Source organism: Phyllobates terribilis, unplaced genomic scaffold (assembly GCF_046119375.1).
Source record: "Phyllobates terribilis strain yellow unplaced genomic scaffold, ASM4611937v1 Scaffold_11__3_contigs__length_659146591, whole genome shotgun sequence".
NCBI classification, from domain to species: Eukaryota; Metazoa; Chordata; class Amphibia; order Anura; family Dendrobatidae; genus Phyllobates; species Phyllobates terribilis.
In genome coordinates, this window is record NW_027362771.1 from 478,831,009 (window position 1) to 478,849,958 (window position 18,950).

Here is an 18,950-nt window from a genome sequence, read left to right on the forward strand (position 1 = left end):
AGATCTGTAATTCCGTCGGAAAAAAATAAAAAAATCGGAGTAAAAATCTTTAGGTGTGCCTCCTAAGCGACACTAAGCAAAAACTGGAGAAGGCTGACGCCATCCAGGGGTGTATACTGCAGATGAGGAGCCACGGTTAATCTTTTTCAGATTAAGCCTAGTGTTGCCTCCTAGTGGACAGCAGCATAACACCCATGGTCCTGTGTCCCCCAATGAGGCGACAGAGTAATTATTATTAAGATCTGTTAATTAGAATATACTTTGTTAGCTTAAAGGGATTTTCAACCCCTTTCTTTAACTTTACATATATAATAAATAGTATACATTCATCTCTGATCACCTGCCACTCCTCCGACCCCTTGGTGGTGTCTCCTGCCTGTCTCCTCTCCTTCTGCTTGTACAATTAACGCATGACAACGGCAGCCAATCACTGGGCCTACTGATTGACCATACTGGAAGACAAGGAGAAGAGACCAACAGTGGACAAGACAAATGGGATGAAAGGTTGTCAGGGTATTGGAAGGTGACTATATACAATTTCTTGTATTGTTACCAATCTTGGGCCATACGTAAAGTTAAAGAAAGGGGTAAATTTGTATTAGAGTTGTTGACCCCTTTTGGTGCGCACACCCATTTTGTAAAATTTTAGAAACATGGTGCAAAAAGTTTTTTTTGCATGGTTTACAGCAATAACTAGTGCAAATCAATTGATAAATGCAGCCCACTGTGTCTTAGTCCCATAAAACCCTTATGTTCATAATGGCTGTTGCCATCCTGTCTCTTACTCACGATCTGGAAGGGTCATCTTCTCCACAATGTTACTATAAGGCCCATCAACTCCGGCTCCACTGGACTGAACCGCAAACTCGTACCTGGTGTATGGTTTCAATCCGTTGATTAGAATCTCCTCTAAAGCACTGTGAACAGACAGTATGCAGGTTACAGTCCTCTAGGGCCTGACATGTACAGGGCACATTACAGGGAGCACGAGCTCCAGGTTACCTGTGATGATAGCTGAACATAGACGCATTCTTAGCCCCCGAAGGTCCGCATCGTACAGTATATTTCACAATTTTGCTACTTATTATGGGTTTCCTCCATCTCATCAACATAGCTGTGGAGCTGTTTGGCGTCACTTGAATATGGCTGGGAGGCAAGGGTGGGATCTTCTGGTCTATGAGATCTTCAGAATAAATGAGAAATTTTGTTTAGGAGCAAGGTGCATACTGATTTCTTATACTCAATGTAATTAACCAAAGAACACTGGAAATAAAATTCCCCAGTTACTAATACCTGGAGCAAGGAGGAGTGCGATGTCTGACTAAGGAAGGTCTATGAACGTCCAACCCTTGTCATCTCTGATGAGGTGCCAGCCAGCCACCACATCCAAGCAGAGAAGTAATGCAAAGTTGAATATGTAAGAAATGTCTTGTAAAATCCCCCGATTCTGACACTTTTTTCTGTTTTCTGCTGCATCACTCCATTGCAAAGATATTCACATTTGCAGACCAATTGGGTGTTTCTTCAGTTTTCTCTGGTTGCGTGAGCTTTCAACCCTCCTAGACTCTGCCATTCGGTAGCGTCAGAGACTCGTAATGTCTGAGACGGATAGATCAGATGCTGAACTGTGATTGACAGCGTCTGGGAGGGATTAAAGCACGCTCTCCCCAAAAAGAACTCTAAAGAAACGCCAAGTTGGACAGTAAAGCAGAGATTTCACATAGTGCGCTCCAAAAGCAACAAATGTGAATATCTCTGCAATGGAATGACGCAGCACAAAACGGAAAAAAGCAACAAAATCAGGGGAACTCAGTGATTTTTACAAGACATTTAACTTTTTTCAGCAGATCCTCTTTAAAACTGTCATGATTTTTTCACTCAAGCCATACTCCTTTCTTACCCTTAAATGAGTACTCAGTGTACATTTTTTATGTATAATAAAATGTTATAAGTCTGCTGATATATTTTCTAAATTAATTCCTCAACACTACTTGCTGTCCCTACTTACTTCCAGTGAATAGACATTTGTCCTGGTCGCGTGATGGACACACAGGTGCACAGCGGGTATCAGTAGAGTTATCAGAGCTGAGTCTTATAACGAGTTGTGCACCCTTGTGTCCATCCCATGTCCAGGACAGACTTGTATCCAATGGAAGAACACAATGAAGGTTCCCACTGAATGACAGCAAGCAGAGATCCTGAAAATGAACTTGTGGTTGGAAGAAACAAGACTTGGGATGCCTTGGACTGTCTGCATTGTGCTTCTAAGACGCGACTGCAGTACAGCTGGAATCCTATCCCATAGACTTTTTCCAATTATATGTACAGTAATGGAATAAAGAGGCAGATATCGGCCTGACAACAGTCCTTACCTGGTGGTGCCGACAAGATCTGTCTGGTTCTTCCCTCCCACATGGCTGTCTGCACCTCCTGCTTCTTATTGTACGTCACCAGTTTGACTTGATATAGCTGTCCAGGTACTGATAGAAAAATGAAGGCAGAAGATACTTATAAAACATAGGAAACATAGAAGTTTGTTGCGTGCAGGACACACCATAAAATTATGGCTGGCTGGGGTGCAACCTCTGGGGCCCTTGCTGTTCCCAAAATTGAAAAGACTGAGATGCCTTTGGCTTTTTTCCTGTACAACGATGCTCATGACCCACAGTGGAAGGGGCTGAGTTTTAGATACTTGCCCAATGGGGACAAGAGCATTGTCGTGTAGGGGTCCATTGTGAGGGAGCCAGCAGTAGGACCCCCACTGGTCGATAAGGAATGCTATACATTAGCGATATACTATAGTGGGAGGACCCATTTGACAAAGCTGAAGCTTGGGGCATAGAGTGTGTGAGAATGTAGGTTTAGCTCTGCCTTTATAATCATAGAGTTAAAAAAGCAGGAAACATGAAGGTAAATTGTAGATTACCAGACAGTAGGAAACATGATGGTAAATTGTAGATTACCAGACAGCAGGAAACATGATGGTAAATTGTAGATTACCAGACAGTAGGAAACATGATGGTAAATTGTAGATTACCAGACAGTAGGAAACATGAAGGTAAATTGTAGATTACCAGACAGTAGGAAACATGATGGTAAATTGTAGATTACCAGACAGCAGGAAACATGATGGTAAATTGTAGATTACCAGACAGTAGGAAACATGATGGTAAATTGTAGATTACCAGACAGCAGGAAACATGATGGTAAATTGTAGATTACCAGACAGTAGGAAACATGATGGTAAATTGTAGATTACCAGACAGTAGGAAACATGATGGTAAATTGTAGATTACCAGACAGTAGGAAACATGATGGTAAATTGTAGATTACAAGACAGTAGGAAACATGATGGTAAATTGTAGATTACAAGACAGTAGGAAACATGATGGTAAATTGTAGATTACCAGACAGTAGGAAACATGATGGTAAATTGTAGATTACCAGACAGCAGGAAACATGATGGTAAATTGTAGATTACCAGACAGCAGGAAACATGATGGTAAATTGTAGATTACAAGACAGTAGGAAACATGATGGTAAATTGTAGATTACAAGACAGTAGGAAACATGATGGTAAATTGTAGATTACCAGACAGCAGGAAACATGATGGTAAATTGTAGATTACCAGACAGTAGGAAACATGATGGTAAATTGTAGATTACCAGACAGTAGGAAACATGATGGTAAATTGTAGATTACAAGACAGTAGGAAACATGATGGTAAATTGTAGATTACAAGACAGTAGGAAACACGATGGTAAATTGTGGATTACCAGACAGTAGGAAACATGATGGTAAATTGTAGATTACCAGACAGCAGGAAACATGATGGTAAATTGTAGATTACCAGACAGCAGGAAACATGATGGTAAATTGTAGATTACCAGACAGTAGGAAACATGATGGTAAATTGTAGATTACCAGACAGTAGGAAACATGAAGGTAAATTGTAGATTACCAGACAGCAGGAAACATGATGGTAAATTGTAGATTACCAGACAGTAGGAAACATGATGGTAAATTGTAGATTACCAGACAGCAGGAAACATGATGGTAAATTGTAGATTACCAGACAGCAGGAAACATGATGGTAAATTGTAGATTACCAGACAGCAGGAAACATGATGGTAAATTGTAGATTACCAGACAGCAGGAAACATGATGGTAAATTGTAGATTACCAGACAGCAGGAAACATGATGGTAAATTGTAGATTACCAGACAGTAGGAAACATGATGGTAAATTGTAGATTACCAGACAGTAGGAAACATGATGGTAAATTGTAGATTACCAGACAGCAGGAAACATGATGGTAAATTGTAGATTACCAGACAGCAGGAAACATGATGGTAAATTGTAGATTACCAGACAGTAGGAAACATGAAGGTAAATTGTAGATTACCAGACAGTAGGAAACATGAAGGTAAATTGTAGATTACAAGACAGCAGGAAACATGATGGTAAATTGTAGATTACAAGACAGTAGGAAACATGATGGTAAATTGTAGATTACAAGACAGTAGGAAACATGATGGTAAATTGTAGATTACCAGACAGTAGGAAACATGATGGTAAATTGTAGATTACCAGACAGTAGGAAACATGATGGTAAATTGTAGATTACAAGACAGTAGGAAACATGAAGGTAAATTGTAGATTACCAGACAGTAGGAAACATGATGGTAAATTCTAAATTACTGAATTTATTATGCTGGATATTAAATGACAGCCAGTCAGCTACATTGAAGCTAATAAGCAGTCATTTAATGGCCTTTTTAGATGGCCGACTACACTTCTAGAAGCACAGAACGATTGTTAGTATGATTTTTCATACGTACTGTAAGCTGTTTACACAAGACTATGTGCTGCCGAGAATAATGATTTTTACACTTCTACACGCACAGGACGATTGCGAATATGATCTTTCTGTGCACATAGAATATCTGTGTTCTCGGCAGCACATAAGCTAATTACACAAGACTATGTGCTGCCGAGAATGATTTTGACACTTCTACACGCACAGAACGATTGCGAATATGATCTTTCTGTGCACATAGAATATCTGTGTTCTCGGCAGCACATAAGCTGTTTACACAAGACTATGTGCTGCCGAGAGAAATGATTTTGACACTTCTACATGCACAGAACGATTGCGAATATGATCTTTCTGTGCACATAGAATATCTGTGTTCTCAGCAGTACATAAGCTGTTTAGACAAGACTATGTGCTGCCGAGAATAATGATTTTTACACTTCTACACGCACAGAAGGATTGCGAATATGATCTTTCTGTGCACATAGAATATCTGTGTTCTCGGCAGCACATAAGCTGTTTACACAAGACTATGAGCTGCTGAGAATAATGATTTTTAAGCAAGCCAAAAATCATCATATCTGACGAATTAGTGTTTTGCTCATTCGTCGGGTTATTGTTGGGCTGTTTACACTGCATGAGTCAGGAATGAGCGTTTCTAGGAATGAGTGGTCCATCTAGAAGCCGCATAATACACTGTCCATTGATCTGTGGCAGGGAACTTACTTAAATGAGTTAAGTCATATTGTTTCCTTTTCTTCTTCAGTTTAATCGGCCCCACGTCCCAGTCATTCTGTCCTTGTCGAGGGCAGGAAATGCTATGATTCAATAAAGGGCACACCATGCGGTAATACAGCCTGTAACCCGTGACTTGGAAATCAGAGTGGGGCAGCTGCCAGCTCACAAGCAGGGAGTCTGTGTGGGCCATGACTAACATCTGTATTGGGGCCTGGTCCACTGTAGAGAAAATGAAGTACGAAATAAATTGTAAGGCCGATGATACCATACAAAGCACAATAAATGGACGCAAACATCTAAGGCACGATAAAATAATCAGTTCTTAATGACATAAAGTTACACACCATATGTCTGATTCACTCTGTCTAAAGTACGGTGCAGCACCCAGTTTGAGGGCACTCCATATCCAGCCATGGTGGCGGCAGAAATCCGGACTTTATATACACTATTGGGCTGCAATGAGGATAACGTGATCTGGGTCTCATTTCCACCAACTTCCAGCATGCTGACCACACCTGAAATGTTAGAAAAGCCATTAAATGTAGAAACCCAGCCACATATGAGACATCATAGACACCACTCACAAAGCCCTGGAGCTTGGACCTCCTCCTATTTCCTAAACTCTAGTGCTCAGAATGGACATCAGTAGAAACCTGGCACATTAAAATAAAAGATCACATTAATAAAAAGCTTTTTATAGGATGTTTTGTCAGAAATTTTACAGTAATTGAAATTTCTGAGCAATGCCAAGAATTGTGGGTGCCTCTATAAACTGCTGAGCCAGAGACTCCGGACACAGGTCATGGTCCAAAGATTCACAGATTCCACCACAAGCATTTATAACAAAGCCTGAGGGTGATTTTTGGCTCTATCAATATCTTCAACCCTGTATTTTCCCATATACTTTCCAAGATTCCCTTAATTAATATATCCTCCTCTTCCTTAATAATTTTGTGAACTCCAAGCTGGGGACAGAATAAAACAGCTTTGAGGGATTTCATCATGTTTGGAATTTTTTAAGTTAGTTTTGCTTGTGGTTGCATGGTCGTCCCGTGTTAAAAATTTATCAAAATGTCATATGACATGAGTTGGCAACTCATTTTTCCAACTTTTTAAAAAGTTACAATTCATTATAAATCTACCTTTGAAATTAGTTTCTTCATTACAGAATTCATTCATATTTCGTTGGTCATCTCAGTCCCTGAAGTATTTAGGCATTCTCCTTTCCGCTGATATTAATTCTATTTTCAAACTTAATTTTTTACCATTGCTCCAGAATATTAAAGTGGATTGTTCAAAATGGTCTAAACTTTACTTGGTTTGGCAAATGTGAAATTCTTAAAATGGATGTCCTCCCTCGCATATTATATCTCTTTCAAACCCTCCCAATTAAATTCCCTAGCTCCTTTTTTAAATTCATCGTGTCCATGCAAATAAATTTCATATGGGCTAACAAACCAGCTAGGCTCCAGAGATCACTCCTTTGTAGACCAAAAAGTCGTGGTGCTTTGGGCCTTCCGGATGTAAAAACTTACTCATATGTCTAGAGTTATAGATTGGTGCAGACATACCTCGGCGAAGCCATGGGTACAAATAGAGCAAAACTTTTCAGAGGCCACTTTAGCTGCTCTCTCCTGGGTACCCTTCATTTTCCAATCTTCGTTGAAATCTCACCCCACAATTAGTGCTACACTCTACTGCTGCTCCAGACCAGAGATACGTAAACTTCTCCTTCCCATACCATCTCCTTTATCGCCTATCGGTTCTCCGGACTTCTTCTCTGGTTTGTAAGATCCTGTTTTCAAACCTTGGATCTCTCAGGGAAAGTTTAGGCCTTTTCAGATTGGAGTAGATAATGATTGACCTTCATTAGAGGCTCTTCAAGCTATCGTTGATCCCTTACCACTGGGCACATGGCGTTCTCTCCAACTCCGTCACTTTGTTTGCTCCCTTCCAAATTACGCACAATATACACGAACCCCTTCTGCGTTTGAAAATCTTTGTATGGGTAAGGGGGTGATTCAACAAGCATTCCTCCGTACACTCAATGCTATCTAACCCAATAGATCAGCCTCCCCCCAGATTTTTAACACAATGGGAAGAGGACTTGGGTATCACTCTCTCCATGGAACAAAAGGAAAAGGTGCTGTCCCTAGTGCATAAATCTTCCATACCTTCTCAGCTTCAGGAAGCAAATTTCAAACTCCTTTCAAGGTGGTACAGGGTCCCGGTTAAGTTAAACAAAATGTTCCCCTATATTGACCTTAAGTGTTGGAGATGTGGATCAGACGAGGGAGATTTCCTTCATATCTTCTGGTCCTGTCCGGTTTTATAACCGTTCTGGACTAAAGTGAAAAGCATTATCAGGTCGATTACAGGCATTTCATCTGAAATGGGTCCTGAACTATTCCCTCTGCAGCTCTGTGAAAACAATATTTCCTTATACAAACGTTTGTTACTAAGATTTTTGGTGATGGCTGTCAGAGCTTGTATTCCGGTAGAAAGCTAATCCCATCTAGCCAGTCCCTCTGGATTTCTAAGGTCAATGATTTAATGTACATTAATGTACATGAAGGACTTCACAGTAGATATGAGGTCTTCTATAAGAGTTGGTTCTATTGGATGGAATTCTGTTTGCCTTAATTGGGGTGCCCCCCACGTTTTTTTTTCTTCTTCCCGTTTACTTTTCTCTTTTGGTCTTTTCCTTTTTGTCTGAGATTCTACTCTTTTCTATCCGGTCTTTTCTCCTCTAAATATAAAAACTGGACGAAACTAAGGTCACAATATGGATTCTTGCTCACGTTACAGATGTTTTTTTGTTATATATTTTGACAGTTCTATGATACGTTTGTATTCTACAGTATTACTCTGTAAAAAATATGCCTACTGTATGGCTTCATCTATATACTTGCTGTGCTTTTGTTTCGTTACTAAATAAAACATTTGTTTTTTTTAAAAAAGTTCATTCATAAATCTTTTTTTTTTTTTTTTTTTGTAAGATGCCCAGATACTACCGACTCTTTTAAAGCGTTGAGAGCGGCATAAAATACCAAAAAGTTGCACATTTGTGACCTAAAATAGGGTGCAACAGGTTTTTTACGACAAAAAAATGGCATAAAACTAGATAGTATTGTATAGACTGAGATTATATTGTGAAGAAGCATTACCTACCATCCCTGTTATATCTTTAAAACTTGAGAAATGGAGTCTGTCAGCACAAAATGACTGTTCAAACCAAGCACATGGACTCGTTGCACCCCAGGTATGGCTCAGCAGTTCAATGCAAATTCTCACTTTTCTTTTTTCATCTATCTCTGTCTTTTTCTTCTTACTTGAATAATAGGAGCTTTACAGGAGCCAGAGAAAGGAAGAGATAGATGGGAAATAAGCAGGTGGGAAGGTGCACAGAACTGTTCGGCATCGAGTGCCTGTGCTTGGTTTGAACAGTCATGTTGTGCTGACAGACTTATTTTAATGCTTTTGATCAATATTTATTGTGTTTTTAACTTGACCAAACATAAAGAGGCAGATTCATCAAGGCTTTTACGCCAGAAAGTAGCGTAAAAGCTTTTGAAAGCAGCAAATTTTTTGACCAATGAGCAAAAAGTGTTGCGACTTTTCACGCCAGTTTGAATCAGCTCCGCCCAAATGGGAGGAGCAGGAAAGGGGGTGTGGCAACGCCCACCCATCAGATTCATCAAATCTGGCCCATTTTGTACGCCAAAAATGCTTCTATTTCTCCTTCTATTTCGACTCCTTCTATTCCAGGAAGACTGGCGTAGCGCGAGTGTGCATTAAACCAGTCTTGTTGAATCGACCCCAAAGAGTTTCCCACACTATCTCTGTGTTAACTAAAGTGGAGAGCTGCTAGGAAGAGCAGCTCTGGTACCGGTGGACTTGATGGAACCATGTATTACCTCGATATCTATGAATCTGTAGGGCCACCATGTGATACTACATTATTTTTTCGAATGTAAAATAACATTCCAAGATTCTGAACAAAATAAAAAAGGGGTTCACATAACTCGGCACTGGAAAGCTCTTCTTTTGACAATATTTTTTGCACATATGTGATCTCTGAGGAGCGTTGAGGAATCGCAACTATTTATGCTTTTATTCTGTGCCTCTTATTCCATGTTTCAGAATCACTCAGGTTCATATAATTTAAGAATAAATTCTGAACACATACAAGTGCTTCTCACTAAATTAGAATATCATCAAAAAGTTTATTTATTTCAGTTCTTCAATACAAAAAGTGAAACTCATATATTATATAGAGTCATTACAAACAGAGTGATCTATTTCAAGTGTTTATTTCTGTTAATGTTGATGATTATGGCTTACAGGCAATGAAAACACAAAAGTCATTATATTAGTAAATTAGAATACTTTATACCAACAGCTTGAAAAATGTTTTTAACATTTGAAATATTGGCCTACTGAAATGTATGTTCAGTAAATGCACTCAATACTTGGTCGGGGCTCCTTTTGCTTCAATTACTGCATCAATGTGGCGTGGCATGGAGGCGATCAGCCTGTGGCACTGCTGAGGTGTTATGGAAGCCCAGGTTGCTTTGATAGCAGCCTTCAGCTCGTCTGCATTGTTGGGTCTGGTGTCTCTCATCTTCCTCTTGACACTACCCCATAGATTCTCTATGGGGTTAAGGTCAGGTGAGTTTGCTGGCCAATCAAGCACAGTGATACTGTTGTTTTTAAACCAGGTATTGGTACTTTTGGCAGTGTGGACAGGGGCCAAGTCCTGCTGGAGAATGAAATTTCCATCTCCAAAAAGCTTGTCGGCAGAGGGAAGCATGAAGTGCTCTAAAATTTCCTGGTAGACGGCCGCGCTGACTTTGGTCTTGATAAAACACAGTGGACCTACACCAGCAGATGACATGGCTCCCCAAACCATCACTGATTGTGGAAACTTCACACTAGACCTCAAGCAGCTTGGATTGTGGCCTCTCCACTCTTCCTCCAGACGCTGGGACCTTGATTTCCAAATGAAATGCAAAATTTACTTTCATCTGAAAACAACACCTTGGCCCACTGAGCAACAGTCCAGGTCTTTTCTCCTTGGCCCAGGTAAGACGCTTCTGGCGTTGTCTATTGGTCATGAGTGGCTTGACACAAGGAATAAGACACTTGTAGCCCATGTCCTGTATACGTCTGTGTGTGGTGGCTCTTGAAGCAATGACTCCAGCAGCAGTCCACTCCTTCTGAATCTCCCCCAAATTTTTGAATGGCCTTTTTTTAACAATCCTTTCAAGGCTACGGTTATCCCTGTTGCTTGTGCACCTTTTTCTACCACACTTTTTCATTCCACTCAACTTTCCACGAATATGCTGGGATACAGCACTCTGTGAACAGCCAGCTTCTTTACCAATGACCTTTTGTGGCTTACCCTCCTTGTGGAGTGTGTCAATGACTGCCTTCTGGACATCTGTCAAGTCAGCAGTCTTCCCCATGATTGTGGAGACTACTGAAACAGACTAAGGGACCTTTTGAAATGCATTGCAGGCCTTTGCAGGTGTTTTTTGTTAACTATTCTAATTTACTGGGATAATGACTTTTGTGTTTTCATTGGCTGTAAGCCATAATCATCGGCATTAACAGAAATAAACACTTGAAATAGATCACTCTGTTTGTAATGACTCTATATAATATATGAGTTTCACTTTTTGTATTGAAGAACTGAAATAAATTAACTTTTTGATGATATTCTAATTTAGTCAGAAGCACTTGTATAAGTTAGGAAACATACCGTCTCTCTGGGTGCAATATTCAATGCGATACTTTGTGATTTGGCCATTGCGCATCTCGAGCAGTAGGGGGAGCCACTTGATATGGAGATCCTCTGGAGCATGGCTACTCAGGGCCAGCATGGGAGCAGCTCCAGGAACTGTAGTGATAAACACAGATTCATGAGATTCAGAAAGAAAAACAATAATGACCCCTATTAAATTAGTAATTTATGGTTTATTTGCACATGCCGTTATACAAAGCGTTTTTACTGGGACGCTTTAATTTCTGGGTTTTACGGTCTTGTGTAAATAAAACTCAATCATTGTAAAATGAAAAATTGTACGACTCCCTAACTTTTGTTTCAGTTTTATTGTCAGTGAATGAGAACCCCCCGAGGCTGAATCCCACCCATATCTAGTCCTGCGCAGAGCTGAGATCTGGATATAATTGTATCCAGACTCGTGTCAATGATCTTCGCACTGAAAAACTGATACATTTTACCAACAATCTATCACAGCAGAAGAGAGATTTGTGCAGTTTTTATTTAGCATTGCGTCTATTTCTCAGCTCAGAGCGTGCCTAGAATTTCAGCTACTAGAAGTGAGATAGAACGTCTCCATTCAGTGACAGCAAACACCGAAATAAAAAACGGTGAGAAAATTAAATACAGATTGCCCGATCCTTTACATTATATCTGTGTCTATAGTGTTTAGTTTTTGGTGGTTTTTTTGCTTGTTTTTCATTTAAGCCAAATTCTTGTTTTAATGTGCGCCTTTTTTAAATCTATTTTATATGAGTTTACTTGTATGTTTGTTTTTTATGTTCGTCATTGTTGGAGGTGTTTGGTGTTTCCAGGTATTTTTTGGCCGATTCACCAACTGTAACTCTTTCTAAAGTAACATAAAAAATAAAATAAATAAAAAATAGCACAAATTTTGCAACATTTTAGCAGAACGTAATTTTTTTTTCGAAAAATTTTCCATTTGGTTTTTGTGCAAAATTCATGAACCATGTGTGCCATTTTTAATAATTTGCGCCAAAAAAAATCAATGAACACCAGAAGACAAAAAAGAAAAGAGACTTAAAAACACTATAAATGATAAGTTGAGCCCAAAGTACATCAGAAGGTTTTATACATTTTCATTATACAGTGATGAATGGGTTCTTCAGGACTAGATGATAGACTAGTGGAAGGGACGAGCTGCAGTACTAGGCCCAGTCACTTATATGTATGCGTCACTGTACGTACGTATGCGAGCCCAAGATGTGAGGCTTGCGGCTCTCTATCAGCTGCTAGGATGGTGGTTATACCTAGATGTAAGTATACTGAATGTAGGAGAGGACAGCACAAGGTCTCAATGTGATTTCTTCATGAAAGCTTTGGCTGTCATTATACCAGTAATGGGGGCTCTAGGTGTCACTACTGTGGTGGGCATTAAATTTCACTACTCAGGGGGCTCTGGATGTGGCTCGTGACCACCATCTCTTAGAGCTGAATGTGAATCTCGGGCTACAGTGACACAAGAGTACATTCTCTAATGTCGGATCGGATCAATTATGTAAATGACACTCGGAACAAACTCTGATCAGTTTCAGCTTAGAGTGATTCGATTCTATCTGATGAGAGAATCGTATCACAGGTGAGAAGATGGAGAACAAGATTTCTCCATCTTCTCCATTGTGTGAGTCCGTAGTTTCCATGCACCAATAGGCTTGCATGGGTGAGTGCGATCAAATTTGTGGAGCCACTCACAGCATACCGAATCGGCATGAGAAAAAAAAACGCTGATCAGCACTGCCCCATAGAATAACATTGGTCGGAGTGCTATCTGATAAAACATCGAGTAGCACTCGTCCGATGTATACGAACCCTTAAAGTCACACACAAATTAGCCTGGAAATGTATTAGTCGCGTGGCAATGTACTCTTCAACCCCCCACGCTCTTCCAGGCTAATTTGCATGGGGCTTCAAAACTCAATTTCTCAGCACTGTCGCATCAGATTACTACAAGACAGGTATCATTTTTATTGTAGTACTAGGACCTTCACAGCCATACCACTAGTCCAGCAGTAAAATTGTCCTGACATGTAAATGTGTTTCGAGGATAAGAAATGGATCATGAGTTACTTTTCTCTTGTCTGTTTTTGTACTCATAAATTGGTCAGGCTTCACCAAACTGAACAATAAAATGTTTAACAAACGTCATACAGCAGTCAGATACAATAGTAAAGGCTTGTTCACATTTGTGCTGGACGCTCCGCCCTGTCTATTCTGATCAATAAATGTCTCCATACCATCATCCAACGTCTGCACTAGCAGAGGTTCTGAAGCACGACTGGCTCCTTGCTGGGAATATGCTACAACGTAGAAGGTGTAGCCGGTCCCGGGTTCCAGGTATCTTACGGTGAAGTCTGTGGTGTTGCTATTAACTGCAAACTGGTATTCTTCATTATTGGAACCTGAAAGGTGTGAAAAGGAGGTTTAATGGTGCTAGACAAGCGCCCGTCTGCATTATGTGTAACATACAGAGGGCTACAATGCAAAACACACGTACCATCCGTCTTGGCGTAATGCAGAGAGAAGCCCACAACCCGTTCCCAGTTGTTCTCTGGTTTATCCCATGCCACAGATATTGTCTTGCTGGTTACAGCCTGGGATTTCAAGGCTTGTGGTGGACCAGGCAAGCCTTCCTGGACTGTAACATGGAGCTTTGCAACAGCGCAGATGCTTCCCATAATATTCTTAGCCACACACTGGTAATAGCCAGTATCCTCCAGAGCGACCTGGGTGATGACCAGGCTGCCTCTTGGCTGTATCCTGACTCTGCCATTGGAGAAAAGCACCTCTCCGTTTTTTAACCAAGAGATGGTGGGTTCTGGATCACCTTCAGCTCTGCACACAAAGCGGGCTGTCCCTGCTCGTGCCCGTGTGATGGTCTCTGGGAGTTGAGTTATAACTGGAGGCACTAAAACCCACAAAAACAAATAAAAGAGAAAAGAATATTTTATGACAAACCTATATATCTTTGTACAGTGTTAGCCAGTAGATAGAAAAATATTAAGATTCGAGAGTCCTCAGTGGTTGATACCTTTTAATGGCTAACTGAAAAGATGGTAACAAATTGCAAGCTTTCGAGACTCATGCATGCGGAGCAGCATGCTGTGTGTGGCTCCGCAAATCAGATGTCACGCACCCAATCAGGCCTATGGGTGTGTGGAAAACATCCAAGTGCAGTGCGATTTCTGCGGACTTAAACAATGGAGAAGATGGAGAAATCGTGTTCTCCATCTTCTCACCTGTAAACTGACACTGATTAAACTTGCATCAGAGTGTGATAGGAGTGTCGTTACCATAATCGATCCGATAGTCTCGGAAGAGAGAATATATGATCGTGTCACCCTGGCCTCTGTTGTAGTACCATCCTTACGTCATCATCATCATCAAACTTATTTAGTTCTTACATTGAGGAGGTACAGGGGTCTCAGAAGCCCATTCTAGTGATCAGAAATTTAAGCTCCGATTCATGAAGCAATTTTTGTCAGTTTTCTGGTGTAAAATTGCTTGAAATGTCGCAACATTTTTACGCAATTAATTATTCACAAATTTTACAACTTTTGGTGCTTTTATACCAGTCCTGGCTAACTTGCCAAGAAAAGTTGTGACGGAGTACAAACAGAAAATTCATCATAACTTACGCCGCAGAAATGTTCTCCAGTCTGAGGCACACTCCTTGTAATGAATTTGGCGCATCTTACTCCAGCGCAATGTTCATCAAGACTGATGTGCGCAACGACAGTCTTGATGAATCAGGGCCTTTATACCTAGTTGGTGGATGGTTGATAAATACACCACTTTGACAACACTATAATTAAGGTTAGATGCTTCGGGCCCGTAAAGTTCTGCCAGGATATAATGGATCGGGATCGCAACACTCAGTTATGCTATTAGTGTCTGTCTTAGGATCCATTTGGTAACCAGTTGATGTTTTCTGATAAGTGTTTAAGATGCATTTTTCCATTACCAAGGACGTGGAGATGGGCTGAAATGGTGACAAAGTGCTGACTTTGTGGATTCTTAGCTCTGCACACGTAAACTCCAGCATGATGGGCCTGAACCTGCTGAATCAGAAGACTGCCCTCTCCGAGAAGGATGATATCAAAGGAGATTGGTTTTCCATCTACACAACAGACAACAAAATAGATTACTTCTCATAAGACGTGCTTCAAAATTCACAATACAAAAGTAATGCTGTAGAGCAATTTTGGGATTCGATGCTTGACTCTAAGACACTGTTCACACCTGTATCATAAACAGTAAGTATACCACATTGCTGGATCTCCAACAGTGACCAACATACACCTATAAAGGTGTCCGTCTAGTTCTACCACGTTCTCCATCGTTTTGACAGGAAGAATAGTGCTGAGTGTTGTGCAATTTTTCCTGTCAAATATGTTCAATGGAGGTACAAAACCTGCATGACAGTAAGTAGATGGAGGCATAGACATCATGTGCGGAAGGCTAGGTCCACACTGCATTTGTGCTCTTAGTCAGGAACTTTTCCAAACAAACAGTACAGACCAAAAGTTTGGACACACCTTCTCATTTAAAGATTTTTCTGTAATTTCATGACTTTGAAAATTGTACATTCACACTGAAGGCATCAAAACTATGAATTAACACATGTGGAATTATATACTTAACAAAAAAGTGTGAAACAACTGAAAATATGTCTTATATTCTAGGTTCTTCAAAGTAGCCACCTTTTGCTTTGATGACAGCTTTGCACACTCTTGGCATTCTCTTGATGAGCTTCAAGAGGTAGTCACCGGAAATGGTTTTCACTTCACAGGTCTGCCCTGTCAGGTTTAATAAGTGGGATTTCTTGCCTTATAAATGGGGTTGGGACCATCAGTTGTGTTGTGCAGAAGTCAGGTGGATACACAGCTGATAATCCTACTGAATAGACTGTTAGAATTTGTATTATGGCAAGAAAAAAGCAGCTAAGTAAAGAAAAACGAGTGGCCATCATTACTTTAAGAAATGAAGGTCAGTCAGTCCGAAAAAATTGGGCAAACTTTGAATGTGTCCCCAAGTGCAGTTGCAAAAACCATCAAGTGCTACAAAGAAACTGGCTCACATGAGGACCGCCCCAGGAAAGGAAGACCAAGAGTCAACTCTGCTTCTGAGGATAAGTTTATCCGAGTCACCAGCCTCAGAAATCGCAGGTTAACAGCAGCTCAGATTAGAGACCAGGTAAATGCCACACAGAGTTCTAGCAGCAGACACATCTCTACAACAACTGTTAAGAGGAGACTTTGTGCAGCAGGCCTCCATGGTAAAATAGCTGCTAGGAAACCACTGCTAAGGACAGGCAACAAGCAGAAGAGACTTGTTTGGGCTAAAGAACACAAGGAATGGACATTAGACCAGTGGAAATCTGTGCTTTGGTCTGATGAGTCCAAATTTGAGATCTTTGGTTCCAACCACCGTGTCTTTGTGCGACGCAGAAAAGGTGAACAGATGGACTCTACATGCCTAGTTCCCACCGTGAAGCATGGAGGTGTGATGGTGTGGGGGTGCTTTGCTGGTGACACTGTTGGGGATTTATTCAAAATTGAAGGCATACTGAACCAGCATGGCTACCACAGCATCTTGCAGCGGCATGCTATTCCATCCGGTTTGCGTTTAGTTGGACCATCATTTATTTTTCAATAGGACAATGACCCTAAACACACCTCCAGGCTGTGTAAGGGCTATTTGACCAAGAAGGAGAGTGATGGGGACACCGCCAGATGACCTGACCTCCACAGTCACCAGACCTGAACCCAATCGAGATGGTTTGGGGTGAGCTAGACCGCAGAGTGAAGGCAAAAGGGCCAACAAGTGCTAAGCATCTCTGGGAACTCCTTCAAGATTGTTGGAAGACCATTTCCGGTGACTACCTCTTGAAGCTCATCAAGAGAATGCCAAGAGTGTGCAAAGCTGTCATCAAAGCAAAAGGTGGCTACTTTGAAGAACCTAGAATATAAGACATATTTTCAGTTGTTTCACACTTTTTTGTTAAGTATATAATTCCACATGTGTTAATTCATAGTTTTGATGCCTTCAATGTGAATGTACAATTTTCATAGTCATGAAAATACAGAAAAATCTTTAAATGAGAAGGTGTGTCCAAACTTTTGGTCTGTACTGTATACTGTAATGTTGCCAAAGGTCCCGATCCACCAGATGGAGGCCAAAAGTATGTTCTTTCAGCCTCCGTCTGGCAGGTATATGTCTGCATACAGTTTGATTTACTGTATAGGAAAGCGCAGCAGACAGAATTTTCCTATACAGAGTGCCACTGCAAAGAAATGTATACATTATAAATAATCAACCCACAAAGCATAGAATCAGGAGCTAGGCACATCTTAGATTATACAAAAAGCTTTTCTGATATTCATAAAGTCATCATTAGCAACTTCAAATCAATATTTCAACAAAAAAAACAAAGGGGGTCTTTAAAGCTAAATATATTTTCTATTTTATTATCCATATTAAAATAGCCATAAAGAAAGGACATTAAAGATGACAAATCAGATCATAAGTAACAGTGCAAGTGCATATTACAAGTAACAAAGACATTAAGTCTCCTAAATAGAAAATCACAATAATAATATATAGACGTAATACACATGTAGGTAATAGACACAATCTTACCCATGATAGGGTGCATTATGCAAAGTGACCACCAATTGCGCCCCCATGCGCATTTCACTCAATCCCTCTTGCTTCCTCAGGGGGTGATGCTCCCTCTCTCATCATTCCCCCTCTACGTCTGACGTCTCAGCGCAGCATGCGAGCTGACATCATTACAACGCACCCGCTGTACCGAGATGTGCAGAAGATCTAAAGACACCATGAAGAGACTGGAGCAGCGGGGGAAAGAGCAGAGGTGAGCATTTTTTTGAAAGTCTGAGGAAGGAGTGGGATTTGACTCTGAAATGTGTTGACGAATAAACCACCTTTAACCAATTTGTTCTATGATTAGTTCCTGAAACAGCAGCGCACTTGACGTTCACTTACTCTGGCTTTCTATTATATACAAATCTGTGGACGTTGCAGGTGAGCAGCTGTCAACTAAATCTCCAACCTTAATACCCAGATGAGACCCTATTGCGCTTTTTAGTATTTTTTTACATCCTTGGCATAGAGGTATTACAGCATGTAAAGAGATAGTTCAGGAATTATTGGTACATGTCAGAATGTTGAAAATTTTCTCAGCTACCACTGGTGCAAGTCGAGAAACTCCGGTCAGTGAAAGAGTTAAAAATGTAGTGTTTCTGTCTAAAGATCAATGCTTACCTTGACGAGACCAGGAGATGACCGGTGTCACATCCCCTTCAGCTATACACTCCATTACTGCACTCTGACCCACTGCCACCGTCAGGTTCTGCGGGGCTCTGACAATTGTAAGCTCATCAGGTAATGGTTTCCAATCTAGACAAGGCAGTAAGCAAAATAAGGGGGTTATCCAAAATTATGCACAAATTCATACCCTCACATGTGCAATCCAACAATGGAGAGTCTATAAAACAGTTTTCTAGCACAAAAAATAGCAAATTTTGCATCAGCAATTTTGCTCTACAATTTTGATTTTTGCCCTTCTG

At 40.6% G+C, this 18,950-nt stretch overlaps 1 protein-coding gene across 1 annotated transcript in view; it reads right to left on the minus strand.

Annotated features, from left to right (window-relative positions):
- The window catches only part of LOC141166589 (immunoglobulin superfamily DCC subclass member 4-like), a 117,140-nt gene that overhangs the window by 23,524 nt on the left and 74,666 nt on the right, over positions 1-18,950 (minus strand). The window contains exons 5-14 of the mRNA XM_073653420.1: positions 18,646-18,780; positions 15,323-15,478; positions 13,856-14,266; positions 13,596-13,760; positions 11,320-11,457; positions 5,900-6,070; positions 5,544-5,774; positions 2,373-2,480; positions 1,003-1,183; positions 790-917 (exon numbers count right to left, since the gene is read on the minus strand). Of these exons, the coding sequence (XP_073509521.1) occupies positions 790-917; positions 1,003-1,183; positions 2,373-2,480; positions 5,544-5,774; positions 5,900-6,070; positions 11,320-11,457; positions 13,596-13,760; positions 13,856-14,266; positions 15,323-15,478; positions 18,646-18,780 (1,824 nt within the window). The remainder of the gene's footprint in view (positions 1-789; positions 918-1,002; positions 1,184-2,372; positions 2,481-5,543; positions 5,775-5,899; positions 6,071-11,319; positions 11,458-13,595; positions 13,761-13,855; positions 14,267-15,322; positions 15,479-18,645; positions 18,781-18,950) is intronic.